Genomic DNA, 18,000 nt, shown 5'->3' on the forward strand with positions numbered 1-18,000 from the left:
GCCGAGCACATGTCCTCTTTGTCCTCCGCTGGCGAAATGTGTCCTCCTGCTAGTCCGGATTCCTTAGCTACCAGGCCCTGCAGGCCGTGTGCCCGGCGGCGTATATCAGGGCGTCGAGCGTTGGACCAAGCCCCCGGGCAGACTGTGGTTTTCTCTTCTTATTTCCAAATACAACACAGCTAAGAGGCTTTTTAGGGGTTTCCATAGTAAGTACCGTCCTTATGTACGCTGTAAGGCAGGTAAGCAGGCCTTTTGCGCGGTCGCAGCTTCCTGGGTCAATGTTCGTCTCAAGTATCAGGTACCTTCCCCAAACTGCAGGGGCCACATGCATTACCGTGAGCCCCTGTGGAGCCCGCGCTCGTCCCCAACTCCCAAGAGCAAAAGTCGTCATGGAAGGTACAAGCCATCGAGGACTGAGGACTGGGACTGAACTGTCGGCCGCCTCACCTTCCGTCACCTCCATCATCCATACCTTCCCGCTTCTGCTACATTTCCTCCTTTCTGAGCTGGGACTGGAATCCCGTCGAATCCTTATTGCCTACCCAGGTAAGGTAGGCTGACAATGACATGGAGAGAGCTGAGGTGTGCGGCACGAATTTGATCCCATCACCAACGTACTTCAACTTCCCTAACCAGACATGACCTGACCGACACTTGCTACCGCTATCGCTCCTGCTCCTGCTACAGCGCGCTACTACTCGGCCCTAGCCTTTGGACGCCAAAGTGGAGCGTCCAAATCACATCGTCGAGTTTCACTGGATGGATCGTGTGGTACATATAGTACAGTAAGGAGTGTAGTTTGCGAGAGCTCGAGTTACATACCGGTCGCAACCGCCTCGCTGCGAGTTACTGACATCCAACTGCCTGCGGGAGCTGCTCCGTATCTCGATTTGGTATTCATCATGAATCACCCATCCCATGCTTGGCCGCGCGCAACCGGTCCTGTTGGGCCAATTGTGCTGTGTGAAGTGTGCACACCTACGCCTGGGATGTAACGCCAGCGCCGACTCCAACTTTTCACCCGCATGGAAACAACAAATAATTAAGCGGGAGCCGACGTTGGAAGCATGCATCCGTGGGTAGGGACCAAGGCAGCTTCGGTCGACTTTGTCCTTGAGAAAGCCACTGATGGGACTTGGGGGTTGTTGGCCTGCAATGCAGTGCACTGGATTGCTTGCTTGCATTGCAAGCCCTATCTTTGAGGAACCCCTAATCCTAATGGCATTGAGACAGACGCTCGTGTCGGGCACACGAGACGGCGGCTTTCCACTGACGTTGCAGAGCCCTCTACTACGTACATACGTACGGATACTCGGTAGGAGACGTCTGAAGCCGCTCCAGCATACAATGTCCATGATACGGTACATAGCTGCGGAGTGCGGAATGCGGAATGCGGCACAAGTCCACGGCACATACGGCACGTAGCTTAACTCAATATCATGCCAAGGAGTGACGTGCTTTGCACAGTGGACGGCGTCTGCGGCGTCGTGCTTTTGAACCTGGCCTCCTTGCCTCGTCGCTGCCGATCCCGCGTCTCCTTGGCCAAGGTGCCCTCCATGGTCTCGGACCCGCGCGGGCCTGTCGCTCGAGCTTGGCGCCTAGGGGACCTCGATTCGCGGCCGTACAGTGCTACCCGCCTGCCGGCCGACCGGCAACAACGGCCGGCCGCGCGGGCCGCTTGGCATCGCTTACCCCGAAGATGACACAGGCTGGTTTGTTAATACTGATTCCGCTCGAGGCCTAATTCTAGACGGGTGATCGACGTGTCCTCGGTCTGGTGAGCACGCCACAGGGGTGATGCTGGACAGTCGTTGCAGTGTAACTCGAACAGAGAACGGAATATCCCGTCTGCATGCCGAGTGCTAGTTTGTGAGACAGATCAGAGCGATATTCTCTGAGGGCTGCCTGTCTGCTGTGTTGCACAAAATCCTTTCGCTCCTAGCTTACCACATCGACTATCCACACGGAACAAGTGGCGCCAGGCATCTCTGGTTCATCAATCAAAAAGATGTTGCAGCTCGCATCTGAAAAGGTAATCTAACACCTCTCGTTTCCGCCTCTTCGAGTCTACGCAGCAGGTCCCCCAATCCCCTGACAACGGGAGTTCATGACTTCATACACATATGTGATTCATGGCTGGAATTAACGGGGGTGTTTCCGGCCCCCTTGGACCTAGGACGATGCCAACCTCCACAACAAACAGCATCACGCAGCCTTCGGTCCCATGTCGCCCATGTTTCTTTGCTACCAAGTCAGATGCGGTGTTCTCGGCCTCTATAACACCTTTCAGGATCGCGCTCACAGCCTATACGCTCGGGTTAAAGGTGAGCGAGAGTTCGGCTGAAGTGCGAGGGCTTCATGTTTGTAAGACGATCTTGGAGATTATAGATTTTACTCGGTATAGTTGTTAACACCAGCTCACTAACTCTCGGACGGATTGTGCTTTGATGCTTCAGATCCCCAACCTTTCGGCGACCTCCTTGAACCCGTCTTCGTCTTCTTTTATCCACAAGTCGACCCATTCTTTGGCCTCGCGATATCTTTCCTCGTCGGGCTTCCAGTCCTCTTCATGCCTCCTCTCGACGTATATTGTCCGCAGCCCAAGCGCTCGGGCGGATGCCAGGTCTCCCAGGTGCGCAGCAACCATGGCAACCTCACTAGGCTCCAAACCAAGTTGCCGGCAGGCGCCGAGATATGTGGCCGGATTAGGTTTGTAGGCTTTGAAGTCCTCGGCCGACGCCAAGTACTGAAAGCCTAGGTTACCATGCTCGTTGAGGTCCGCAAGCAGCGATCTGTTCCCGTTGGACAGAGTCGACACCTTGAAGCGCGTGCCAAGCTTGTGGATGCCTTCTGAACTATCCGGCCACGGCTCTAGAGCGTGCCAGATTTTGTTCAGCTGCTTCATCTCGTCGGGAGTGTATAGCCCTGGCAGCTGCCACTTGTCAAGCAGCTCGATGAAGCTGTCGTAGTGATGCGTGTCGATGTCTTTCCACTCGGTCACGCCCGGGACAAAGCTGTGTGTGAATTTGCCATACGAGTACAGCCACTCCTGGGTAAAGGCGGCCCAGTCGTCTTTAGTCAGGGCTCGGACGCGGGCCTGGATATCCGGTGGAAGAGAGCCAGAGGCCGGGGAGGCAATCTTGGCCGCGGCGGCCTCGACCAGTGCCTTCGTCACGGGGGTCCTGCAGTCGACCACGGTGCCAAAAACATCAAAAGTCAGGCCTTTGATTTGGCTCGCCAGCGATGCGGAAGACATGGCCCCTGGTCAGAAAAAGGGGAGATGATGATCCAGCAACCGGACGAGAGACTTTGTCGATGCAGAAGCCGAAAACCGACGTAATTGAAGAGCGAGAGCACCAGCCCGCACGAGACACGGCGCTAGATCTTGTGGCAGATTTATTAGCCCTGAGTCTATGGAACCAGTAGTGTCTGGGATCACAGGCTATAAGTAGGTACCTAGGCAGGTTTGTGATGGCCCGGATCTTGTGCTGCTGTTGTTGCTCTTATTATTATTAATGTGATGTTCGCGGCCAGCACGTGCTTCCAGTCCACGGGCACGCATTCCCGTATGTATACGCTGTCATCAGAAGGGCGGGGAGAGAGAGGGGATCGGCATGTAGAAAAAGTCGGGGAACCGAACCCCGTGCCGCCGGAGAGGGCGGGGGAGACCAAGAGAGCCGACCATTGCCGCTACTCGTTACCACGTGCACATGCCGAGTACGGGACCTGGAACAATGGACGAAATTGACGTCAGGCGAGGAACAATCCAGGTTTTTGCATTCCTGCTGTAGCATGGTGGTATTTCGGTTTGGCTACTCCGTACCTCCCCATTTTCCCCCCGTGTATCCCCGTTGTCGTGTGATTGCATTACCCTTGCTATTGGTCCAATTACTCCCCTACCTTACTTACCTACGGTACCAAATTGAGATGGAAATACTGACAGACAAAAATAACAGTCAGGTAACACGTTTGTTCTGCCCTTTTCTCCCTTCCTGAGGAAGTCTGTTTTTGGTTCTTGGATGGTTCCCGGCGATGACGACAATGATATCTGTATAGCGTTGCGATTTGTTTTGCTACAAGCAAAACAACACAAGCAAGCAAGCAAGCGACGACTTACTTTTTTTCCCCAGGGAAGCTTCTATTTTTGTTTTAGATTTCACGCCAGGAGGAGCCGCGTTGCGTTCACGAACATACCTACCGTGCGTGTGTATGTGCATGTTACGGGCTGTGCTTGTGCGTCTGCCGTACCTTGCATATCCGCAGCGTCGCTGGCTTTGCTGGGCCATTCGTTTTCACCTTCTCGTTCTTGAAAGGAGGGCGCAGGAAGTGTGTGTGTGGTGAATACACACGCCCCCTTGCTTCCTCGCGCGTTTTACCTTCCAACCATTTCCGTGTTTGTTTCTTTTCGCGAGAGACGGGATACATTACCGCACCATCCATAAGGGATGGACGGCAACGGCCGGCGGCGGCACTCCCGCCACGCGGCCGCGGCGGCGCACTACTCGGCCGGCCCCGTCGCGTTCCTCAACCCCACCACGCACTACCACCCCGTGGCCGCGCCAGCACCGGCACCGGCACCGGCACCGGCACCGGCACCAGCACTGCCTGCCCAGCCTCGAGGAGAAGCAGGAGGAGGAGTAGATGGCACCCCGCAAGTCTACCACGTCTGGCGCAGTCGCGACAACCGCAAGGGCCGCCACTCGGCCGTCATCCCGCGGCCGCCGAAGGAGACCAAGCCGATGGCTAGTAGTTTCCCACGCGCAACCGACACGCTGGCCGAGACGCTGCGCGGCGTCCTCAAGATGGCTACTCGCTTCCCCGTGTGGGATGTCAGCTACGATGTCGCCGTGGTGTTTACGCTTGGTGAGTGGTAGTGATGTTTGTTTTGTTGTTGTTTCTGTCCGTCTCCCCCTTTTTTCGTTCTCCTGTTGAGAGCTGTCTTGGCATCTTGGGGGAAAGGCATATATCTATATCCCACACACACACCACGTGCTCACACATACAACATACTCGCCGTTTCTGTTTTTCTCATTCGCAAAGAAAAAAAGCGCCTCGCTGACTCCCCGCGCCCCCTCTTAGGCTCCGTCGTGTGGTGCATCAACGGGTTCATGGTCTGGCTCCCCCTGGTCGCTCCCTGGACCGAGTTCCCCGACGAGGTGTCGCTCGGTGGCGGCGTGACGGCCTTTGTCGGTGCCACCATCTTCGAGTTTGGCTCCGTCCTGATGATGCTCGAGGCCGTGAATGAGAACCGTGAGCTGTTTGTCTTTCGTTTCTCTTCCAAGGGGAGCAGTTGCCAGGTTCCTTCCTCCCTGTCTGTCTCGTTTGCACCCAACCTACCTTTCTGTGCCGCTTAGTCCCCCCCTGCTGCCGCGCAACGATCTCCCTTCTGCAAAGAAGAGACCGAGAAGACGACGTAGCTGACACGAGCGGGACCACGCACAGGCGAGGACTGCTTCGGCTGGGCGCTCGAAGAAGCGCTCGAGGACCACGGCCCGCGACTACGCACAACATACAGAAAAGAGTGCCGCCACCACCACCAGAACAAGCGGTCCCTGCTGAGAAGCAGCGCAGTCGCCACAGCAGCAGCAGTCGGAAACGTAGTGAAGGGCAAGGACTCACCCGACAGTAGCAGCAGCAGCAGCAAACCCACCAGCCAGCGCCGCTGGTCGTGGTGGCCGACGTGGCACGAACTGACGACACACTACTTGCGAGAAGTCGGCTTCCTCGCCTGCCTCGCGCAGATGGTCGGCGCCACCGTGTTCTGGATCGCCGGGTTCACGGGCCTGCCGCCCGTGTTCGACGCCCTCGACGTGCCCGTCGCCAACGGCGTCTACTGGCTGCCGCAGGTCGTCGGCGGGTCGGGCTTCATCGTGTCGAGCGCCCTACTCATGCTCGAGGTCCAGGACAAGTGGTACGTGACATGTGTGTGTGTGTGTGTGTGTGTGTGTGTGTGTGTGTGTGTGTGTGTGTGTGTGTGAATGGCCAATCCTTGCTCGTCGAACCTCGTGGACACCCACCGGGTACAACATAGACACTGACAACCAGTCTCGGCTCTCCCTAGGTACAAGCCAGCGCCCAAGATCCTGGGCTGGCACATCGGGCTGTGGAACCTCGTGGGCGCCGTAGGCTTCACGCTGTGCGGCGCGCTCGGGTTCGCTGTCGAGAGCGGCCCGCCAGCCGTCGAGTATGCCTCGACGCTGGCGACGTTTGTCGGCTCGTGGGCTTTCCTGGTAAGTCCAGACAGACCATCATGCTCCAGCCGTTGATGTGTACCCCCCTTCTTCGGGGGGTTCTTTGCTTATTTTCTTTTCCGTTTACTGACGTTTTTGCTCGTTCGCTCTGGTTCTGGTCACAAAGATTGGCTCCGTCGTCCAGTGGTTCGAGTCTCTTGACAAGTACACCATCTCGGTTGGCCGCGTGCCTGTCTTGCTTCTCGCTGGAGACGAAAAGGCTTGAGGAAGGATGGGATTCCTCGCGGATCCCTCGCCTATGCATGGCAGTTCTTCGGCGTCGACTGCAGCAGCCAGCAGGCAGGTGAGGATGTATATTTATACTATTATGTTTATATACTAAAAAATCTTCGGAAGAACGGGGAAATCCCGTTGCTCTTGTCGGCGAGAACGCCATTGACACTTACACGTCGAAACCTTTGTCGTGAAGTTCGTTTATGGGAATAGACTATGCCTGTCTGTGTTGTGATTTTTAGCACTGCAGAAATGCGCTCTCTCTTCAAGGGCGTTAGACAAACATCCGAATACGCTCTATAGCCAGGACGAGCTTCCGAGCCCATCCGACGCCATCCGCTTCAGAAACAACACCGCCGCGCTTCTGCTTACATGGGCTTTTTACTAGCTTGAAATACCAGTCTCCTTATTATCAGTAGGAAGCAAGAGATAAAAGCAAACATGTATCAGTAGAATAATTCAAGACTAAGGTGAACTGTGCCAAAACTAGTAGACGTCTTTGGACGTTGTCATAGACAAAATTAAGCTGTGGCTAAGGTAGGTACTCGCCAGCCCAATCAGCCGACATACAACTAAGATAGAGTACACCCGCGAATAGAAAAGGAATATATATACACAGCGGCTTCGCGCGAAGCCTAACAGGCTTGAACATCAAATAATAACAGCCAAGCGACCCAACCGCCTCGGTCGCTATACATCTTGGAAGGTTTTCAACCACGTCCTAAATATGTCCCTCGCCCCCGTTGCTCCGCATTTTGATCGCAAGGTATAAGTAAGCAGCTAACTCCAACTCGAATTCCAAAAGAAACCTCGTGCCCAGACAAGTCGATAATAAAGGAAAATGAATCACCGTCAGTCATGACCAAGGCGCGGCATACAGCCGTATAACTGAATATGGAGAAAATAAATGCTAGAAGCCCTTGAAGGGATCTTCCTTCAGGTACCAGTCCTCAAAATCTTCGGTACCCTTGGTGCCTTTGCTTTGGTAGCTGTCCCGCTGGCGACTGCGGCTCGTCCTCCTCCTGAGCTCTTTGCTGGCTCTGCGTGCCACGCGCCGCACGTCCTCCTGCTCGTACGGCGTCTCTTCGAACCGCTCAAACGCAAGTGGGCTGATGAACGCCTCCATGCGCATCGTGCCAATGGCGTCAAAAAAGTTGTTCATGGGCGCACCGCTGGGCCGACTCGACGCTTCTGACGTCCGGACAGACCCCGTCGCCCACGTAATGGCACTCGACCCTAACACGCTCGACGCTCCGCCGTTGCTGTAAATGTCAGACGACCCGGCAGTCCCGATACTGTTGCCCGCCGTGCTGTTTGTCGCCGCGTGGTTAGCGCCGCTGGCCGGCCCAGAGAAGCCGCGGAACGAAAGCGGAGGCGGTACATGCCCGCCAGTATTGCTTCGCTTGCGCCCGTGGACCAGCGCTTGGCTTGCGCGGTCATGGAACCGCGGGATCATAGGTGGCTCGGCAGCATCGCGTGAAATCTCCCGCGTGTGGGCGGGAAGGTTGAACGGCTCGGGCATCGGCGGTCTGTAGCTGGGGATGCTCGGAGGCGCACTGTCTGTATGCGACGACGCCACGCTCACCGGCCCCGATCTAATGGCTCCCGCCTTGGACTTCGTGAGTCGGATCGAGTCGCGAATACCCGGCCTCCGGAGCTTGGCTTTCGGCAAATCATACTGCTCCGGCACTGGCTTTAGCGGCGGCGAAGTCAGATTCTCCGGAATGGCTTGTTGCGAGTGCGCCAAGAACGACAGCGACGTCAACCAGACATAGTGGCGATCGGGGCTTGTCGCAGTAAACTTCAGTGCTCGTTGCGGCGTCAAGATCAGAATGGACCTGTTGAAAAGCGGTCCAGACCCTTTGGGAGGCGGATTGTCATCCTTTACATCCAATACCGATTGGATTGTCACTGATCCCATGTTAGCAGATTGACCCCTTGATTCCCTAGTACGGGCACTTACACTTGCGGCCAGTCTTGCCCATCAGGGCGCTCCCAGAAGCTGGCTGCTTGCTGCTCCAGAGAATGGCACGCTCGTAAGGGGCGAGCCAGACCCATCTCTTATGGCGATCGTTGCTGGTGTCATCGCCTCCCTTGCCATCCGCCACACCGAACGACTTGCGTCGTCGCACGTACTTGAACATCCACTCGCCCACCATGGTCTGCGCAATGGAATCCACGACGCTGGTGGCCGGGTTTGAGCTTGCAACAGATCCTACGCCGGTTTCGCCTGTGTTCGCTGTGTTCGTGGAAAGTTGTGGCTGGTGCGTCTTGTATTTCGAATATGTGGAAGGGTCTCGATTCCGGGGTGTTGTGATGTCGTTACTCGGCATAGGGGGGAGGCCGGGACTTTCGGGTGCCTCGACAGAGGCCGGGTGAGGCGGAGGAGAGCGGCTGGACAGTCGGCGGTTTTTCTGATTTCGCGGTAGCGCTGTGGCAGAACGTACTCTCCGGATGCTGTTTGAGCGATAGTGGCTTCGGCTGCTACCCCTTCTGTGCCAAGTGTCCGAGCCCTTTGTCGGACTGTTACGGCCGTCGCTCGGCGCACTGGCACTGATGCCTGGCTTCCGGGAGCTAGCACGCGTGGGAATGGGGAACGGTGGTTCTTTAATGTCAGTCAAGCTCGGGCTCCTAGCCCGCTGGTGTGAGGCGATACCGCTTTGAATCATAGCCGCTTTACGCATCACGTTCGACTTGGAGCCCAGCATAGAGGAGCGTGATCCACGCTTCGAAGTCGTTCTGTTCAAGCCCGACTCCCGGTTCTCGCGCTGCTGCTGGTAAATATTGGCGATTCCAAACCCTTCGGGCTCGTCAAGCCCCCGGGGTGTGTAGCGGCTACCGCTCATTCTCTGAGAGAATAGCATCTCCGAAGATGCTGCAGCTCCGCCCGAGCTTCGTTTTCCTCCACGGCTTGTGCCGGCCTTGGGCTTCGGGGCCGAGAGTGCAGTGCGGTACTCAGAGTCGCTCTGGTCAGACTCGTGGTGGAACTCGTCACCGTCGTCTGAACTTCCCCCCTCGAAGCCAGCGAAGAGACTGCTAATACGATGCGGTCTTCGCATCGGGGCCTTTTGGTTCGAGAGAGGTCCGTCGTCATTGTTCCCTGGATACGCGTCATGGGTCTCTGTCTCTTCCTCTTGGATCGAGGCGGAAATCATTGGTGGAGACGAAGGCATCTCCGTCAAGCTCCGCTTCGTAGCAAGGCGTCGAGGGTTCCGGGGAGGTACGTTTCCAGGAACGGGACTAAACTGCCGCACTTCCTCCACCTCGGGCTCTGCGGCAGTGATTGCGGGGGAAGAAGGCCTAGAGGTGATAGTAGAAGGATGCAAATGGACCGGGAGTCTGTCTAATCTCTTATCGACCCGTATCTCCTCCGTCTGAACGGCAATCGATTTGGACGATACGATGGCGGGAAGCGAGACTTGGCAACCAAAGTCTTTGCATAGCTGTGGCAGGCGTGGTTCACGGGGTGTTGTAGGACGGCTTGTAGGGGGGATGATACTGATGCTGGGAATGGACATGGGCATAGGTGGAAGGGCGAGGAACGAGGGCTGAAGAGGAGGCGGAAGATCAGTTTGTGTCGATGTAGAAACCATCACTAACTCCAGTTCGGGTTTAGGCGTAGGCGGCAGCTCCTGGAAAGGCGACTTGGGAGTCTTTGGAGGGCTCAGAGGCTCTTCAGCAGTCTGGGACGAGCCATGAACCATCAAGTTGTTCACGTTCGGGGGCTTTATTGTCAATGGTTGACCAATGTGAACCCGCTTTCTCCTCTGGTTTGCCTCGATTTCGAGGTCCACGCGGGGCGGACTCTCGATATCGTAAAGCCTGTCGTGCTTGAGGGCAAACAAGGCTGGCTCCGGAGTTGTTGGCTTCGCTGGAGCAATTTTTGGCGATGGCGGTGGCGAGAACTGAACCCCAGAGTCGACATAGTTGGCTCTTGGTGAAGGCGTCTCGTCGTCCTCGTTGATGACGCGATCTTCAAGCCTCTCGAGCGTGGCATGGTTCATTGCCAGCCTTCCGCGAGCCACACTTCCAGATCTCATCACGCTGTCGTTGCTCGGACGCCGTCGATGCGTTCTAGATAGAACGCTGTCGCGGCTCATGTTCCGCATGTGCCCGCCGTTTGACAGGGCGCTTTCCCGGCCGCCATAGTCGCTCTCGTCATCGTAGCCTCCGTCAAAGTTTAGTTCGTCTGCGAGAGAGTTGCCAATCGGCTTCGAAGGACCGTTCACGACCGAAAATCGAATGCTGTTTGTCATGCTCATTGTCCGAACACTTGCTGCATCGTTCTCCTTGGCGCTCTCTTCGAGCTCACTTTCAACAGCATCGTGATTTCCGTTCACCTGGGCAGCTTGGGCAGCGGCAACTTCATCCAGAACTGCCTTCATACGAGTCTCGGCCACGTGGACCCGACGCTCGAGCTTACGCCTCTCTTCTTCCCAGTCATCTTTGTCCTTGGCCCATTGCTTGTGGACCCGCTCTGAATCCTCTTCTTGGGTCCGCAGCTTCTTTTGAGTCGCGTCAAGTCTCTTTCTTGTCTCCGCCGCAGTGTCAACCGCCTCGTCACGCTCTCGTGCCAACTCGCCAAGAGCAGAAGATGTCCCGCCTTCCAACAACGCCAGTTGGCGTTTCAGTGACCGGCTTTCCTTTCCCGTAGACAATATCGAAGCCTGCAGTGATTCGCTTTCTTCCCTGGTGGCGTGCAAGGAGGTTTCAAGGCCCTCGATGATCTTGAGCTTGTCCTCCTGATCACGTCTCAGTGAAAGAATCTCGGATACCAGGCTCGCATGAAGCGTCGGCGTGAAGCGGCGTGGGTCGAGGATGCTGATTGTGTCATCGTTACTGACGTCTCTAGAGGATCTCTTAGACGCTCTCTCGCTTTTGTCTCCAGGGAGCGGCGGTGGGGATGAGCTTTTGCCGGGTTTCCCAGGAGGCGTAAGAGATCGTCTGGACTTGCGCGAGCTTCTCGAGGCATTTCGTGACGGGGTGCGGTACGGCGTGGCGGCAGGCGTTGGCAACGACCCGACCGGCCCAGTCGACTCGTCGTCCGTCTCCCACATAGCCATTGTGACTACCTTTTGGTTACTCGGCCACCGTGAATCTACCGTCTTGTGCAAGGCCCAATCTGCGCTTTCATATCGTGTGGAGTAGGTCAATCGCTCGGAATCGTGCTTTGTGCTGTTTTCTGTTTTAGTATGTTTGGCCGTCTGCGAGACAGGCAAGTTCCTCGGAGCAAGTAGAGTTGATCCCCAATTCGAAACGCTGCTTCAATGCGCAGCTGTTGTTGTCCTATCGACATCACCCGTAGTTAGTCGCTTCACACGGAGTTGTGCTTCAGAGGGGCGCCCAAGTGATGTGTGCCGAGACTGTGCAGCCCTTACTATAAATTGCCAGACAGCGGTCTCAACGCAAAATAAGAGAAATATCGTGTTCCAAAAGGCAGTGTTTGCCGTCGTGATTAGATCAAAAGCCCAAAGTCATGTTCATCCGTTGTCGTGAGTGAGGTCGATCCCTACACCGCGATTGGTCAATCAGCATAAGCCAGCACCCCGAATCCCCAAACCAACCCCAGATGCTATAGCATTGCCTCATAACGAATCGCCCCTTGATCAGGCATGACGCCGCCAAAAGAATATCCCGTCTTATGAAATGCAGCTATAGGGAGAAAATTCCCGGTCCAAAAATTGAGAGAGTCCACTCACACAAGACGCCCAACGACCCGGTCCAGGTATTTCGCAACCGCGGGCGTAAGGGCAGTGGCGGAGGGATCGAACCGACCAAATGTTCAACACGACGAGATTCCCGGGAGCGGCAGTCTTAGGTCGGCATATTCGAAGGATTGGGTGTGCGCCTTCCCAAGATGCCTCGAGGCGTCCCAAGGGGTCTGATGCGTGCGTGTGACAGAAGCGGGCCGCGGCTATGGTGAAAGTATGCTATGCTGTAGTTCAAAAAAATCGAAACCCAAAAGACTGAAGCCCCGACTGCGACTAGCTGCCTCCCATTAGCACGGTTTTTACGAAACGCCGGGACGCAATGCTGAGCCTCGAGGGGCGTGCTGCAAAAAGCTCGCTGGGACCCGAGCCGCCAGTTTCCAAAAGGAGACCGAAGTCGCGTAGGGAAGGCAAAATAAACCTACATGAGCAGGCCGAAGATAGACGAGAGTGCAGAGTTACGAAAAAGCAGCAAGTTCTGTCTGGCCCTGTCGAGTTTTCGGGCGCGTTCCACCAGGAAGCACCGAGAACCGAAAATGACAGCCGACTGGCGCGCCGTGGAAGCCAAGCTAGGTGGCAGGCAGGTAGTAGGGGTGAAGAAAGAGTTCGAGAGACTCGAGAGAGCTCACGAGGTTTCTCTCTCTAACTCGCTAAGCACCCCACGCGCAACGAAGGAAATGGAGAATAATGACGACGAGATCTCGACGCGGCCGAGACTCGAGACTCGAGATCCAAAAGGCAAAAAGGAACAATGCACAAACGACGACACCAGCAGTGAGCAGCGAGTGGTCTGAGCCAGACCCAGACCGGGGCAAGCTATGTATTTACGATCCACTTTTGGTCGATACGAGCTAGTAGGAAGCTGCTGCACGCTCTACTTCTGTCCACACTAAGCCAGGCGTGTGGACTGTAGAGGTGTGGTGTAGACTGGACAGGACGCGAGAGCACCTGCCGAACGAGACGGGTACGTACCTTCCAGGCCTGCGCCCTGCAGAGTCGAATTTGACAGGCGGATGCGGAGTGGGCTCGTGGTGGAGCGACAAAAGACTGGATGAACGGGTACTTCCAGAAGGTCTCTCCCATCCCGCGCCGCCGCCGCTCTGAGACCCGGGAACATGCCAGAGCGGCTCAAGATTGGTTACACGGTCTGTGCATCTTCTTCGGAAGATAGACAGGTAATAACCCTCGTGCCGTCTCACTCTCTCATACGTTTGTATCTTCTTTCCCGGCTCTCGTGGCTCTTTCTGCTCGGACACCGACATCGCGTGGCATGTACCAAATGTGTAGCTGTCTAGCGTGGCCCATGTCACTGGGTATGCGTAGCGGTCTTGTGGCCACGGACAGTGGAAGGAGCCCTGGGTCGCGGTTTCTCAATGCGGCTGGCCAGGGAGAGCGCCCTAGTGTCTCCTGTCTCTCAAAGGCAAGACGGAAGCCAGAAGCACGGGATTGGGCCGAGGGAACCTGGAAGCAAGGACAGACAAGCCTTGCCTGCCCATTGGAGGGGCTGCTCTTGGCAATTGAAGTGGAAAGCCCAACTGGACTTCTGAACGGCCCTGAATCTGTGGAGCTGAGAGCCAGATGCCAGGGCAGTTGCCATTTACGGCTGATGAGGGCAAGAAGCTTTGCGCTCTGTCCACTGAGACGGCTTCAAAAGCAGTGACTGTCGGCAGGTTGTTCAAGAACGGAAGGCCCCTCCCGACCCCTCCACTGGCACCTCGATTCGACCCTCCAACTCATCGACCTCGACCGCCCGTTTTCTTTTTCTGCTCCCGCTGGAGGCTGCAGCAGCTGCTGGACCGTAATTGGCTCTAGCCGGCTGCAGGACGCGCAGTGGCAACATGTAACTTTACAGCGAGCAGGTGCCTGAAATCGGAGTCGTCGCTGCGTCTTGTCACTTCAACCTCCATGCCTCGACCGAAAGAGCCTTACAAAGACTTGTTCCCACTCATCACATTGCAAAATTTCGGGGAATGCAACCTGGGCCTGCAAAACAAGAACCGAGCGGAAGGGCCGCTGGGGCCAACCTGCCCGCTGGGGAACTCGAAGCAACAGGACGTCGTCTTGAAAAGGGAGTGAGGCCCGGATCCTCAACGCCACTAAGCCCCTCTGGTAGCAGGCGTGTGATAAGTGTGGCAGACGGCGAATGGGAAGCCCAGCCAGCCCGAGGCAAATTTCGTTTTCGCTGTGATGGAAACTCGGGCAGATGCCGATCGCCCACTCGATTGGATTCTGGAGCCTTTCAGTGGGGAGCATCAAGCCTGAGGGGGGTAGCTAGTTCTGTCCAAGTACAATCCCAGCAATCTTTGAATTGAAGTGGGATCCAGAAAGGCCTGCCGCTAGTGGGCAGTGGCTCGCTCGCTTGCTACAAGTTACAGCGGACAAATCGGTGATAATAACCAGCAACTGCCCTAGCCCAGAGGTCGCCGTTTGTCGCGCTCGCCGCGTCAGAATCGCCAGGCGGCCAGAATCGCATCGGGAGTGAAACATTTTGAGACTTCGTCACCCGTAACGGGCAACGAGGTCTGAGATTGTCCAGACTCCAGAGACACCAGACCGCCAGCGATGAGTTTACTCTCCGAACCTCGAGCTCAACCCGAACTCTTCTGCTTGCCTCGGGGCCGGAAAAAGAGTCAAACCATGGTCAAGGACTCCAAAAGTCCAAAAAAAAAAACTGCTCGGTTGTGCATCCTGCCTGGCCAGTGCTTGCTACTTTCTCGCGCATGCAAGCCAGCGGCGAGGCGCACTTCTCAAACATTCACAAGGGTCCACAACCCTGCGAAAAAGAAGAACAGTGGAGGCCCTTAATCCCACATCCCCCACCCCCGCTATGATCCGGCCCTTATCACCGGAACTGCAAGCCTCGGTCCCCAGCAGCTAGCCGAATAGGTCCGTGGGAGGCCTTGGCGCCTTGAGGCAACTCCAAAAGTCTGTGTGACGATGCCATTCGCGGCTTATTGCAGCTCGTCTTTCGGCGGGGAAACCTGTGGGTGATGTCTTGTCAAGCCTCAGACTCTCGACACGTGGCGAGCTGTATCGAGTTTATAGAGGTATGTATTATACCTTTAGGTACACACATTGGACGCGGGAGATGGGCGCAGAAATCACAAATCCACTGTTGCCGAACCGCTCTGCATTGGGCTTCGTCGAGCAGGGGGAACGTCACTGGCAGAGGACAGCCAGGCTAAAAGAAGCTGTGGCCGCTCAGAGCCCCTCGTGTTTCGGTCAAACCTCGAGTCCCACGTTCCCCAGACTCTCACGGCCCATGATCTGTGAAACGGCGGCAGCTTTTGCGGGGCATGTTAGGATGCCGGCTTCTGCCAGCACCGTCGGCAGAAGGAGCCTGGATAATCGTCCAATTTGCTGTTCAACTTGGGGCAAAGATCGGCTGCTCTGTCGTCCAAGTCGGCCGCCCCTTTCTCCGAGGTATCATGCAACTTGCAAGTGCAGAATTCCGGAGACAACGTTTGGTTATTCTCCCCATGAATCACACGCCACAGTCAGCATTCAAACTTATAAACTAGGTAATTATTGTAAGCCAGCTAGGCTAGCGTCTGACAGCTCGTGGGGCACGTATGGCCGATCTTCATCAGGAATCATCCCCCAAAGATTGGTGGGGGAGCAGCAGTCTTTCCGCTAACGTGCCCCTTTTGTTCCACGAGGAAAACCCAAAGCCGAAAGTTTGGACTGGTCCCGGATGAGACACGTGGGGCTTGTCTCGGGAAGAGCGATATTCTAGCCTTTCTTTCAATATTCCAACATCAAATTCTCCTCCGCAGGCGAGCAAGCCCACCGACGGCCATTCATTCCCAACGATTGCTTGAGAGTTCGATTTGCACTCTGTAAGGTGGCGTCAGACTCAGAGCAACATTGACCAAAGGGACTCAAAGATCGGAATGTCAGCCAATCCACGGATTCCGTCACTAGCGCAGGGTCCCTGCGGACCGCGCCTCTCACGACCACCCCCGGTCTTGACGCGTCTTTCTGAAGCAGGCCGTTGCGGTCCGTAGCGTACGATTATCAATTGACCAACGGCCCTGGGCACTCCTGTTGATTGGGGCATCGTTGCCACTGCCAGAGCTAGCGAGGAGTCGACCGCCGGACGGCCGCTTTCTCAGGCCTGTAGGATCGTCTACTGTCCACTAGATTCGCCCTCGGAACGAGCTCGTCCTATCGTCACAGGCCACTCGCTGTTTTTATTTTTACCGCGTTTAGTTTGTTTGGTTGGGCCGGTGCAAGACAATCCCGAATGCACAGCAGACGCCCACCCATGGATGAGGCAGCAAGAGGATTGATCGGAGGGGACTGCCCGCCAGTCAAACAAGCCAGCTGGTACCGAAGGCGGGCAGGCCGCGGGCTGCTGGTTGGTGTCTGTCTGATGCAGTTGACAAGTCCATTATCACAAAAGCAGCAGCAGCAGCATCTGAGCGTGCATACGGCCGGCCTTCTGTACAAACATTCCCTCGCATGGAATCCCTGCCAACAACAACGGCGGAATTTTGAGCGGGCCTAGGCCCCAAAAAGTCCCTAAGCCCACGCTTGAATTGGTGGGTGAGCAATGAGCATGGGGGAGTGAGCACAAATATTGGGGGATGCATGAAAGATGAAAGGGGGTGACGAGAGCCCAATCCACACAGCAAATAGCGTTATTCAAGGCATATCTCGTCACGAATTCGTGTTACTCTCGTTTTCTCGTCCGGCGTATTTTTCTTCTCTTTTCTTTTCCTTTCTCTAATGTCCATGAGTCCTTTTATACGAGGATATGAAACCCGCCGCCGTGTGCGCGGGTGTGTGTGTCTGCCTCCCCCTCCCGCCAAATTGGACAAGGAGGCTCCTCGAAGTCCCAAAGCCTAGGCCGCCTCGAAATGGCCTGTTCCTAAATTGATCATTAAACAACCCCGTTGGCCCCGTCGTCTCCGATGACATAGTTGGATGGCTGAGAGCTTTGCTGCTGATGCTGCTGCTGCTGCTGATGCTGCTGCTGATGCTGCTGCTGCTGCTGTTGCTGCTGCTCTGCTGCTCGACAACTTTCTGTCTGCGTGAGAGTCTGCGAGAGAGAGCGAAAGTCGACTTGTCAGAAAGTTTAAGACGCACACAGACCAGGTTGGTTGCTCAGCACTTTGTACAGTACCTTCTAACCCCATTGGGGACTGCGGCCAATCAGAACACGAAACACAAAACGCTGGCAATTGGTCTGAGCACCTTTCGACGTTGGACTTTTTTTACGGATTTACCTTTCCTTGACAACGTAGCCTTCGGTAGTGGGCCTAATGTTTTGACCAAAATACGAAATGACGGCCTTTTTAAGGACTTTACAATAGTACTTCTCTCGTGTTGGTTGGACGTAAATTGGCCACAATGCAATGCTAAACGTACTTTTTGCTTACCTAAACCACCACCACTTACACGTATACATACAACCTTCCAACCACAACACATCATTGCGCCTTCCGAACGCTTCCCGGTCCTCCGGGGTTGGGTCAATCGGGGCAAACTCGCTCCGTCTCCTAGACACACGACAGCGCAGCTCGCATAGAGCGTCGGTCTCCCCGCTGGAGGAGCTCGTCCATCGATTTGTAGCCTGCTTCGAATGCGTCCTCGCTCAGTGCCCGCCCGGAGATATACCTGGCTAGGCAAGTGGCCAGATACGGCACGAAAGCAATGCTAAGCTGGAGGCTAGAGATTGTGATTAGAATAAAAGAAAGCGTAGTATACCCCTAACCTCCCTCACACGATACGGCCTCACACGATACGGAGGCCCTTGGGGGAGAGGGTTCGGTAAGCTCGGAGCTAGATAGACGTACATATCATCCTGAGCCTTGCGAAGTAGT

At 55.7% G+C, this 18,000-nt stretch overlaps 4 protein-coding genes across 4 annotated transcripts; 1 reads left to right on the forward strand and 3 right to left on the reverse strand.

Moving 5' to 3' along the window:
- Positions 1 to 413: 413 nt before the first annotated feature.
- Positions 414 to 1,621, reverse strand: B0T26DRAFT_698005 (uncharacterized protein). Its single transcript, XM_060441418.1, has one exon. It carries the CDS (start codon positions 1,365 to 1,367, stop codon positions 753 to 755), a length of 615 nt encoding a protein of 204 aa, XP_060301310.1. The 5' UTR covers positions 1,368 to 1,621; the 3' UTR covers positions 414 to 752.
- An 811-nt stretch (positions 1,622 to 2,432) lies between these two features.
- B0T26DRAFT_172423 (HAD-like domain-containing protein) lies at positions 2,433 to 3,388 on the reverse strand. Its single transcript, XM_060433572.1, has one exon. The coding sequence runs from the start codon at positions 3,254 to 3,256 to the stop codon at positions 2,453 to 2,455; it is 804 nt and encodes a 267-aa protein (XP_060301311.1). The 5' UTR covers positions 3,257 to 3,388; the 3' UTR covers positions 2,433 to 2,452.
- Positions 3,389 to 4,562: 1,174 nt separating this feature from the next.
- On the forward strand, positions 4,563 to 6,886 carry B0T26DRAFT_698010 (uncharacterized protein). Its single transcript, XM_060441419.1, has 6 exons — positions 4,563 to 4,863; positions 5,080 to 5,250; positions 5,443 to 5,911; positions 6,062 to 6,230; positions 6,358 to 6,534; positions 6,588 to 6,886. Exons 1-5 carry the CDS (start codon positions 4,740 to 4,742, stop codon positions 6,454 to 6,456), a joined length of 1,032 nt encoding a protein of 343 aa, XP_060301312.1. The 5' UTR covers positions 4,563 to 4,739; the 3' UTR covers positions 6,457 to 6,534; positions 6,588 to 6,886.
- A 488-nt stretch (positions 6,887 to 7,374) lies between these two features.
- B0T26DRAFT_637053 (uncharacterized protein) lies at positions 7,375 to 11,527 on the reverse strand (the record flags this gene model as incomplete). The annotated part of the gene is made up of 2 exons (XM_060436896.1): positions 7,375 to 8,375; positions 8,428 to 11,527. The coding sequence occupies 2 exons, from the start codon at positions 11,525 to 11,527 to the stop codon at positions 7,375 to 7,377; spliced, it is 4,101 nt and encodes a 1,366-aa protein (XP_060301313.1).
- Positions 11,528 to 18,000: the final 6,473 nt, after the last annotated feature.

This window comes from Lasiosphaeria miniovina (genome assembly GCF_030549165.1).
Source record: "Lasiosphaeria miniovina strain SMH2392-1A chromosome Unknown B0T26scaffold_2, whole genome shotgun sequence".
Taxonomy (NCBI): Eukaryota; Fungi; Ascomycota; class Sordariomycetes; order Sordariales; family Lasiosphaeriaceae; genus Lasiosphaeria; species Lasiosphaeria miniovina.